The sequence below is a fragment of the Quercus suber genome, unplaced genomic scaffold (genome assembly GCF_002906115.3).
Source record: "Quercus suber isolate HL8 unplaced genomic scaffold, Cork oak 2.0 scaffold_40, whole genome shotgun sequence".
NCBI lineage: Eukaryota > Viridiplantae > Streptophyta > Magnoliopsida > Fagales > Fagaceae > Quercus > Quercus suber.
The window spans coordinates 1346900-1358570 of record NW_027069505.1 but is presented as its reverse complement, the minus strand read 5'-3'; the positions used below and the strand labels follow the sequence as shown (position 1 = coordinate 1358570).

General features: G+C 31.3%; 1 protein-coding gene across 1 annotated transcript; it reads right to left on the bottom strand.

The window, feature by feature from the left end:
• Positions 1-182: 182 nt before the first annotated feature.
• On the bottom strand, positions 183-3732 carry LOC112011353 (annexin Gh1). The gene is made up of 5 exons (XM_024043723.2): positions 3567-3732; positions 2990-3135; positions 2367-2585; positions 1369-1581; positions 183-699 (listed from the first exon to the last, which is right to left on the bottom strand). The coding sequence occupies exons 1-5, from the start codon at positions 3640-3642 to the stop codon at positions 403-405; spliced, it is 951 nt and encodes a 316-aa protein (XP_023899491.1). The 5' UTR covers positions 3643-3732; the 3' UTR covers positions 183-402.
• Between the last annotated feature and the right edge of the window lie 7939 nt (positions 3733-11671).

The following is an 11671-nucleotide window of genomic DNA, read 5'->3' as shown; positions in this document are numbered from 1 at the left end:
AAACCTCACATGCTTCAGTTTAAGCATTTAAGATGTTTATTGCTATTATTTCTAGTGTAACAAACTGCAATGTTTATTAATTAGCTCTAGCTAAACTAATACCTCCTCTCCTTGTAAGAGCAAGATAGAGGGTTAGGTGGTGAGCTCAAGACTCACCAAGTGATCAGAAAACCCAATAATAATGATAATAATAAAAACTGCAATTTTATTGAAAGCAACTTGTACCATATGGTCCATATCTTATATAATTATAAGGGAACAACATTTAAAGTTTTCAAAGGCAGACACAACCATATAACAGGATATAAGACAATCTTAAACACAACACTCACTGCAAAACATAACATTAAATACATTTGGCTCAGCCAAAATTAGGTCTTTATGAAACAGAGACTTAACAGCTCAAGCGTCCCCATGCCCTATCAGTGCCAGCAGCAAGTCTTCATAATCTCCACGAGTGTCCTTGGCAATGGCATGGTCCAGAGGGACACTGTTTCTTTTGTGGTATTCATCCTTTATAATCTTCATGTCAATCTCGGCCCTTGTAGTGACAACCCTAGTGAGAGCTCCTTCATCAGTTCCTTGTTTGTTGATTGCAAGACGAAGAACATTCTCAAAATACTCCTCAGAACGAGTCAAGCACTTAATTGTGGCCCTCAGGATTGAGAGGAACTCATCCTTAGGGTCAGCCTCGAGATCCTGCATATAAGATTGCACATTCCAATAAATCATACCATTTGACAAGTATGTATCTAAAAGCTAAAAAAAGTAAAAAGAAAAACTAGCCTTCCCAGAAGCTGAAATTCCAATTCCACACCTTAAATTGGAGACCATAAATAATATATGCAATATGTTGCACAAAGTCTAAAAAACTAAAATACGTCACCACAACAAGAGAAATACACTTTAGATGCCCCAGTTCCTTTATTGTTATTTTTCACATGTGTGTAGCCCAAGTAATAGGGGTTATAATAAAATTTCAGCTACCCCATAAAAGAACCCCCATTATCTGGGTTAGCTTTCCCTATTTCCTAACAATGGTTTTCTTTGGAATGTCCTAGACCTATCACAATAACAATCGCATGATAAAAGGGGAATGAGATAAATTGATTGGGCTCATTTACAACATTAAGATGTTAAATAACACTATATGAAACAATTATTATTATGCTTTGCAATTCGGAAAATAAACAATGGCATCCCTGTGTTTAGAACAAAAGAGCCCCCGAATTCCCACGAGAAACCTCAGAGAATTGCAAACCACAGTGACACAGTTCAGTTAGGATAACAGCAAGATGCAAAGGGTAAAAATCAGAACAATAATGCCAAGGATATCTGGTCGAAGTCATATAGGTCTCAATTGCATACCTTTTCAATGTCATTTTTAAATTCATTTTTATAGTGATTCAGAGTAGCATTGATCTGTGCTTTGCTCCTAGTGGTCAAAATCCTGATAAGATCCTCATCGTTGTAAGCCTTCTTTGAAATATTTTCATGCAGTAATTTAGCCTCTGATTTCGCCAGAGTCATATTGACCTCATCTCCCTCATATCGGTATGCACTTACAAGAGGAACCAAAAGCTGGGAGGAAAAAAAAAAAAATGAAACAAGTATTATTTTGTATCGCTGATAAAAAAGGATTAAATGAATTTTTTAAGAAAAATGCACAAATTTGAAAAGCTTACAACAGAAGCAACTTCATTGAGGCTACTCTGTTTAACAGCCACAAACCATTACATGACAGTAGCTTTCAATCATGAGCTTGGGAACTCGCCACTGGTTTGACAAGCACCAACATATTTTTGTTCACAAAATCTACTTTTCTTTATCCTTTTGAAGGCACATATGCAAATTTTACAATCTGGAAAGCGAGGTTTGACTATAGTTGTCTAAAAATCTTAGGCATAATCCCATTTAATTGTTATTACACAAGTGAATCTGACCACAAAAAATTGCTTATGTCACTGAACCTATCCTAACAAATGGTTGCTGCCTGATAGCAAGAAGTATCTGCATTTCAGCTCTTCTTCAAAAGTTGCCAAACAGTCTTCTTGGAGAGAAAAAAAGAAATGCATAAGTTTTTTTGATACATATTAGTTGGGGGTGGGAGATTTGAACCTTGGATGTCTTCCTTGGAAACACCAAGAAGTGCCAACTAGTTGAGCTATACGGCACTTGGCAAAAAAGAAATAAAAAAGAAGTAATGCATAAATATGAGAAATATTTTCTAAACAAGGAAAAAAGACTCCAAATCCAATAGAAATCTCTGTAACATTCAGGCACAAGAAATAATAAACAAAGCAAAATAACTTTAATTATTGATTTTCTATCTAAACCCAAAAGTGTTTATTGTCTCCAAGCTATACCTTGCGGAAGTCCCCAGTTGTGTGGTATGCAACATCCTCTTCAAGGGACTTCTTATAACGAGCATGATAAGCCTGCCTAGCCAGAAGTAGATCATGTGAAGATCTTGTGCAGGCTATTTCCATAAGAACCTGATTGCTTGAAGTCCACCTCTTTGTTGCTTCATTGGCCAAAAGCGCATCACGTTCAGCAGGCTCAAGTGCCCAAAGCAACACCGCCCTCTGATGGGAAGAAATTGGAAAAACAACTATGTCAGTGTTCTTACCACCCCCAACTCAATCATCCCCTGATTGATATTAACCATAATAGCATATATTTTAATTTTATATCAGACTTGAAATGAAGATGAAATATTTGATACCCCTGTTCTTAAGTAGAGTCCTCATGCCAATCTATAAAATGGGTATAAACCAATATTCTCAATGATAAAATACCTTGATAAATTACCATTATCTGAAAATTTTAAGCTGTTAGGAAATTGTGAATTTAAAGATAAGATACAATACTGTAATACCTGATAAATTACCATTATCAAAAAAGCCAAAGCTGTTAGGAAAGTGTGAGTTTAGTCATTTAATCATTAATCTAAAATTAACCAAAAAAGAAAATGCAGTAAAAAACTGACCTCAAAGTCATGTGTGAGTTCTTTATCCAATGCCTTGAGGAGATCTTCTCCATAAGTTTCAGCATAAGTTTGTCGGATCAACTTTCTTTGAGCAGCATTTCTATGACCCAAGATGGAGATAATCAACTTCTCATTTGTTCCCCATCCTACAATGATATTGATCACAGTCAATTCATCTAGCTAACTGTTCAAACATGGAAGAAATCTTGTATGGAGTAACAAATGCACTGAAAAAACCATCTTGGGTCATCGAAAAACTTAACGAAAAGAAAGATTATAATCAGATCATAACAAAATTTATCACAAAATCATAAGAACAGAGTCTAAGTATAAAACAACGAGTACGTAAACAGATCAAAACACCATTTTGATCGCACACCACACCAGCTTTCAGATCGACTTTTTTTTTTAAAAAAAAATAAAGGATCAGGATCGCGATCTTTTAAGAAATCCAAGGAAGGAGCAAAAAAAGTGAATTTAGATTCTCAAACAATTTGGATCATAAAGAAAAGGGTTTGAATTGTTAAAAAAAAACACACACACACACGAGCAAACGAAGTAGAAAAAAGTGGGAGACCTTCGAAGGCTTTTCGGAGTTGCTCGCAGTCTTCGGACACAGAGGGGATCGTCGCAGGTACTATGAGAGTCGACATTTTTTGTGTTACGCTGTTTTCCCTGGGTGTTTTGTCTGTGTAAAAAAAAAGTAGAGACTAGAAAACGATAATGGAAGAGAAGTGTCCAGTGAATAGCGCTTTTTATAGTAAATAGTAACGGACAGCCTGCAATATCTTTAGGAGTGGGAATAAAAAAATATTCCCTAAAAAAATATCTATATTATACTATATATACACTCGATATAGGATAATAACTTATTATACTGTACCCATCCAAAAAAAAAAAAAAAATGGTCTAAAGATAAAAAGTTATTATCAGAAGCGGACGTCATATGTTGAACTCTCTTTAAAAAAAATAAAAAATAAAAAAACTTAAAAGTATGTCACAGATAGCTTGAAAAAGTATGTACTATTTATAGTTTTACTAATTTTAGATGGAAATTTCCATTGAATTCTTCTTGTGGATTATAAAATCTCATAATATCTATAATCTATATAAAATAAAAAATATTTGACTTTTAATTGATTTCATAATATTTTGCTAAATGAGATTTCTTTAATATACAAACACAATCATAATAAATAATTATCAATACTTACCATAATTAAATATTTAATAAGACTAAATAAAAAATCATAATAATTACCTATTAATAATTATCATAATTATCAAATTTTATATTTAATATTTCATATACAAATATAATAAAAATAAATGACTATTAATAATTATCAATTTACATATGGTTATGCTATTCTATATATATATTTTAATTGATTTTAAATTTTATTGAATATTTAATCTACCATTAGAATACTGCCATATTATAATTTTTTTAAATTGTAAATATAGATAGTTACATATAAAAGATGAAATAATAAATATATCTGTNCAAAAAAAAAAAAAAAAACTTATTATACTATATCGACTTATAAGAGTATAACCCAAAAAAAAAAGTATAATAAGAGTATAAGACCCATTATACACTGTATTACTTATCACTTGGTTACTACTATAGTTAATAGGTACTTTTTTTTTTTGAGAAACAGCAAACCAATACACACACACACGGGGGTAAGGGGAATGAACCTTTAATATCACACAACTCAACGTACACAAAAGCCGGTAACTCTTGAGTACGTTGTGAAGGCTTTAAAGGGGAAGACAGACACCTAGACAACCGATGTGGGACTAACCCACTTGATTCTTTTTTGAGAAACAGCAAACCAATACACACACACACGGGGGTAAGGGGAATGAACCTTTAATATCACACAACTCAACGTACACAAAAGCCGGTAACTCTTGAGTACGTTGTGAAGGCTTTAAAGGGGAAGACAGACACCTAGACAACCGATGTGGGACTAACCCACTTGATTCTTTTTTGAGAAACAGCAAACCAATACACACACACACGGGGTAAGGGGAATGAACCTTTAATATCACACAACTCAACGTACACAAAAGCCGGTAACTCTTGAGTACGTTGTGAAGGCTTTAAAGGGAAGACAGACACCTAGACAACCGATGTGGGACTAACCCACTTGATTCTTTTTGAGAAACAGCAAACCAATACACACACCACGGGTAAGGGAATGAACCTTTAATATCACACAACTCAACGTACACAAAAGCCGGTAACTCTTGAGTACGTTGTGAAGGCTTTAAAGGGAAGACAAACACCTAGACAACCGATGTGGGACTAACCCACTTGTAGTTAATAGGTACTAATATAAACATACACTTTTCCTTTCATTTTTTATATGTGAACATACAATTTTCTTTAATATTATATGAAACCATATGATGTATTATAATATTGTTATAATGTAGTTTTTGTTTTTGTAGAACTTTGACTTAAAGTAGTTGGTTCCAATTTGCTCAATTAATAAAGTCTTTAATAGTTGTATAAAAGATATGAGGTTCAATTTTCGCCTACACCAAAAACTGATTGTGTCTTGGTCTAAAGATAAAAAGTTATTATCAGAAGCGGACGTCATATGTTGAACTCTCTTTAAAAAAAATAAAAAATAAAAAAACTTAAAAGTATGTCACAGATAGCTTGAAAAAGTATGTACTATTTATAGTTTTACTAATTTTAGATGGAAATTTCCATTGAATTCTTCTTGTGGATTATAAAATCTCATAATATCTATAATCTATATAAAATAAAAAATATTTGACTTTTAATTGATTTCATAATATTTTGCTAAATGAGATTTCTTTAATATACAAACACAATCATAATAAATAATTATCAATACTTACCATAATTAAATATTTAATAAGACTAAATAAAAAATCATAATAAATATCTATTAATAATTTTTATAAATGATCAAATTTCATATTTAGACAAAAAATGAAAGAGAAATAATAATTTTTTATTAAGCTTTTCCTTTGCACAAGTTAGTAACTAGTTTCTACCTTTCCAGTCAAAAAACAAAAGTAACTAGTATATATATAAAAGTAAAAACTTCAATTCTTGCTTCGATTATTTTTTGCATTTTTCTGTATTTGGTAGCATAAAAAAATCTCAATGGAAAACTATCTTTAGTCAATGAAAAATCCTATTAAAAATATGACTTATTTTTAAGAGGTTTTTTGCTAAATTTCTTTTGGAAAACAATATCTCACCATAAAATGTTTTTTGGCTCATTTTTAGGTCATTACCAAACATAAAAGAAAATGAAATATTTTTCTAAAAAATATTTTTTTAGAAATTAATTCATTTTCTAGAAATTTTTAAGATTGAAACAAATAAAGCATGTACGCTTTGCTTGAATTCTATAAGGAAATGATATGGCTAGCAAAAATTAAGAAAATGATCTATTTTACCAAAATCTTTAGTAAGTGGTAGCCACTTGCCATAGAATGACTCTTTGGACAAAAATTACAGAGCAATAGAAATCAAAATTGAATTCTTAGATGAACTCCCTCAGTTTCATAATATATAATGTATATGATTAACTTATAACCCCTGTAGGGTTAAATTAGGAACAATCACCAGATAATTAACAAATTGTACACTTTTGTAGTATTATATAGAAATATATGTACTTCAAATTGAGTCTTTTATATTTTCTAAGTTTAGTTGCATGAACTTGCATGTAAAGATAATTAACACAATGCAAAATTATAAATGTGCTATTGTGCTCATAGATTACTCATCAAGAAAAAAGATGCTCAAGATAGTTCATGTTCATGTCTGGTCAAGAAGCCCTCACAAAACAGTAAAGACTCTCCTAATGATTAACGGTCACAGCTCACAACCCAATATCTTAGACTTTTCAAACCAGCTATGGTTTTTTTCCTTGAGTAAAAGACTTTATTAGACAAAGCTTCCCTCCAAATTTAGTTCCAATGGTTTGAGCATGGAAGGGCCCCGGATGTACCTAATATCGTAAGACTGTTCAAACCCAGACCAGTGAATGGCAAGACTCAAAAAAGTTTTCCAGAGATTTGCATTATTGCATATTGGAGGACATAAGGTAAGATTTCATTTCCTTCTATAAATTCCAATGCCTGTAGCCAAAAATCTTCCATAAAAAGCTGGAGTCATGGCTTCCTTACATAAAAAGCTATCCACAGTGTCCGGATTGTTGTGTTGGTTTCCTTTGTCTGTCCTATTTTGCTGCTTTCTCCGCATCTTCTTTTGTGGCTGCTGTTTCTATTAGAGATGAAGTAGCAGGAAAAGAATGGAAGGAAGCAGAAGCGTTTCTTAAATGGAAAGCAAGTAGTTGAGTCAAAATTTTCTGTCTCACTTTTTCTGTTCCATTCTATACTCCATTAATAAAAACTTGCCACATGTCTAATCTTCTTAATTAAATTCTAATTTTATGATTTTTTAATTCCATTACCTAAAATAAGACGGTGGGTACCCAAGCATAGATTTGAAGACAAAGAGGCAGTCATGGATATAGGGTACCCACTAGCAAGAGGTCACAAAACTAATAAAGTTATAGATTTGAAAACAAAGGTGGTGGTGGATGGTTGTAACTGGTGGTGGATGACGCCGGTGATCTCTTTATGGTGCTGCTGGTGAAGGTCGGTGGTTGTGGTCGGGTGGTGGGGATGTGTTGGGTTTTTTTTTCAATTTTTTTTATAATTTAATTTAATTTAATTTTAGTCAATAAAATAAGAAAAACATAAAATTATTAATTAATTAAGAAGGTTGGACATGTGGCAAGTTTTTATTAGTAGAATATAGAGTACAATAGGAAAAGTGAGATAGAAGATTTGGACTCCAAGTTGAAAGCCAATCTCTCCTATTTTCTTAGGGTGGAGGAGGCCAACCAAACAATTGGGTTGGAACTTACGATGAGTTGAGAAGTCTTACCCATCTAAACCTTTCGAATCTTGGTTTGAGAGGTACGCTTTAGGTTTCTCATCCTTCCCAACCTCCTTACTATTGATCTATCACATAACTCACTTTATGGAACTATTCCCCAGTAGAGTAACATTTCCAAACTCACCCATCTCAACTTGGCTTACAATAGTCTTTTAGGAACTATTACTTTAACCATTGGTAACCTTCCTAAACTCTTCTATCTTTGTTTTACCTGGCAATCACCAGGAATTCCACCTGAAATAGGACTACTTATAAACAGGGCCGGCCTAAAATAGTTTGAGGCTTAAAGTGAAAATTTTAAAGGACCTTTTTATATCTAAATATCACTTAAATTATATTAATTTTTTTATTTATTTCAAATCTATTTTTAATTCTTATTGATTAATTAGACTCATTCATCCAGAGTGAGCTAATGATATTTACTATGTAGGTTTTACAAACTGACGTGTCACCAATAAAAAAAAGTTATTCAAAACAATCATTTATTATATTGTTTGAGTGACACAAATTAAATTTCTGCCATATCAATTTGTAAGTTTTTTGTCATAAAATTTATATTAGTTTTAGCATTTTTCATTCACTCAATGGTGAATTGGTGATTGTGTTGTATTTCTATTAATTTATAATTTTTTTTTTGTGTGGACAAGATGCTAAAATTACTACAAATTTTACTATAAAGAACTTACAAACTGATGTGGTATTTCAATAAAAGAACAAATGAGTATTAAATTATTTTTTGTAATCAATGACATATCAATTTATAAGACATATATGTGATAAAAAAAATGTGCAAATAACTCACTCTTTTTTTAATTAAAAAAAAAAAAACTTACTGCCCTCATTTAATTTGGGGCCTTTCTACGTTAGGCAGCCTTAGGCCATGGCCCAAATGGCCTAGGCCTAGGGCCGGCCCTGTGGACAAGTCTTCAAAGTCCTCTTTTTTATTTTTTGGTAATCTTCTAAATGGTTCCATTCCTTAGGAAATAGGAACATTGAGGGCTCTAGTTTAGAGTTTCCCTTGATTTAGATGAAAATAATCTCTCAGGTCCCATCTCTGCTTCCATAGGAAATATGTCCAACTTGGCCGAACTTTTGACCTACGAAAACAAACTTTCTGGATCAATTCCAACCATTATTGGACAGATGGCCAACTTGTCTAGGCTCGTTCTTACTGAAAACAAACTTTCTGGATCAATTCCAACCACTATTGGAGACTTGACCAAACTCACCTATTTAAGTTTGATGATGAACAAACTAAATGGTACCCTCTCAGAGGAATTAGGATTGCTTAAACATCTCTGCAGTACTGTTGAGTTAGCTGTTGAGTTAGCATCTAATAGACAGTGGCGGCTCCAAAAATTTTGTTTAGGAGGGTCATTAAAAAATCTAAATTAAATAAAAAAATTAATAAAAAGAGAATTTAATTATAGAAAAAAAAAACATGAATTTTTACAATTTCTTTCTACAAATTTTCAAATTTTGAATTGTTTACACAATAGTTCATTACAAGAATTTATTACCAATATATGTAGCTATGACCATTTTATTTTGTTAAGTTTGTCTAAATTTTTATTTTTATGTGGTTAATATTATATATTTGTCATTTTTTTTATAAAAATATTTTAAACTAAATGACTAAACTCAACTCATTGGCTCTATATTAATTATTGACGCATATAACAACACTCATTCATACATAAAATACTTCACTATGTGTTTATTTAATCAATCAAATGCTTGAATAATCACTACTTTGCAATTTTTTCTTCAATTTTTCTAACTTTATGACAAAAAGCTATTATAACATGATAACTATAAACGTTCATGTAACAAATCCTCTCAATTCCCGTTTACACCAAAAATTGATTAGTGTTTTGATCTGATGAAAAAGAGTTATCATCAGGAGCAGACACCATAGGTTGAAACTCTTTAAAAAAAAAAATCCTCTCTATTTCCTAATTATTAAATTATATAAAGTTATATTATACTTATATTGTACACAAACATCCACGTACACATCATTATTCACACAAATGATAACACACTCATATACATATAATAAAAAATAATACTTAAAATTCACAAACACTTACTCTTACTTTAAAGTCAAAAATACTTGTAATATTAAAGGTGCATAAAATTTAAGTCAGGGTGTTCAAAAATATTTTTAAGAAAAAATTAATATATTATACTAAAAAAAAATTAAATATATATAATTCTTCTTTTTTGAAATCAGGGGGTTCATTTGAACCCCCTGACCAAAGAGTACCGCCGCCACTTATAGTCTGTGTGGTGCAATCCCTTCTTCCAAAGGAATGATGGCTGGCTTGTCTATGCTTGATCTACCTGACAACCAACTTTCGGGATCAATTTCAACCTCTATTGGAAATTTAACCAAGCTCACCGTCACTGAATTAATCTTGTTGATGAACAAACCAACCAGTTCCGTTCCACTTGATGAAATAAACAATCTTACCAATTTCATAAGCCAGCAACTAGGCTATAACAATTTTATTGGCCATCTACCTCAACATATACGCCAAGCTGGATCACTTGAATATATGGGGGCCATAAATAACCATTTTATAGGTCCTATCCCAAAAAGCTTGAAAAACAGCAGTAACCTAGTCAGAATTAGGTTTGATGGAAACCAACTAACAGGAAATATAACTGAAGACTTTAGATTTTATCCAAACGTGAACTATATTGATCTGAGTGAGAATAACTTGTATGGTGAACTGTCATCAATTTGGGGAAAGTGGCATAAGTTTACAAGCCTAACAGTCTCCAACACTAACAGCAAGATCTTCGGAAATATACCGCCCAAGCTATTATGTGATGCATGAAAATCCTTGACGTATTATGTGATATATGCATGAAAATCCTTGACTCAATGATGCGCGATCAAAATCCCACCCTAGTTCTAAATTATGTGAATGAATTAATCAAACTAAACAAAAAATCTTTTTGGCTTTTCATATTTTATATGATGCAGAAGAAATTAAAACTTGTTTAATTTCCAAAGATGTAGATAAGATGCATGAAATCCAAAATCTACATGAATAAATAAAAACCCTATATTTGCACGATAGGATTTAAATCACTTACATCCTCTCTTACTTCTAAACTTATTTTATGGGCCACATTTAAATTAAATAAGTTTGTGTGTGTTCTATTGTTAATTTTATTTTATGTAAATCTATATATCCTTATACTTGTAAAGAATAAGGGTACTGAGCGATTCTATATTGTTAAGTGAAATTACAAATTTACAATAAATAGCAACTTTAATGAATTGTATTTTATTGTTCTATACTTCAAAGTTTATTTTATTGACACATATTATAATTTATTATCGTAGTTATTATTATTTTTATTAATGCTTATGGTTTAGATTTATTTTAAGGATTAAAAGTTTGAAAATAAATTTACAAATCAATTGACATGGTAAATTATATAAAAATACTAGATTTTCCCCCAAAATCATGTAAGAATTTATTAACAAAACTATTACTTTTGTGGAAGAAGTTTTTCTAAATTAAACTTCATAAAACCCTACCTAAATTCAACTATGTCACAAAAAAATTAAGGGGATTAATCATATTATCAATTGAAAAAGGAAGTGGAAGCAAAATTTGAATACAAAAACTTAATTAATAAGCTTTCATCTAAAAAATAATAAGAATGAATTTTATAAAATAGAAAATTATAAAATA

Coding starts and splice junctions, on each gene's coding strand:
- LOC112011353 (XM_024043723.2), bottom strand. CDS start 3,642: ATGTCGACTCTCATAGTACCTGCGACGATCCCCTCTGTGTCCGAAGAC. Junction 1,582..2,366: donor CAACTGGGGACTTCCGCAAG/GTATAGCTTGGA, acceptor TTTTCCTCCCAG/CTTTTGGTTCCTCTTGTAAG. Junction 700..1,368: donor TTAAAAATGACATTGAAAAG/GTATGCAATTGA, acceptor TCTTATATGCAG/GATCTCGAGGCTGACCCTAA.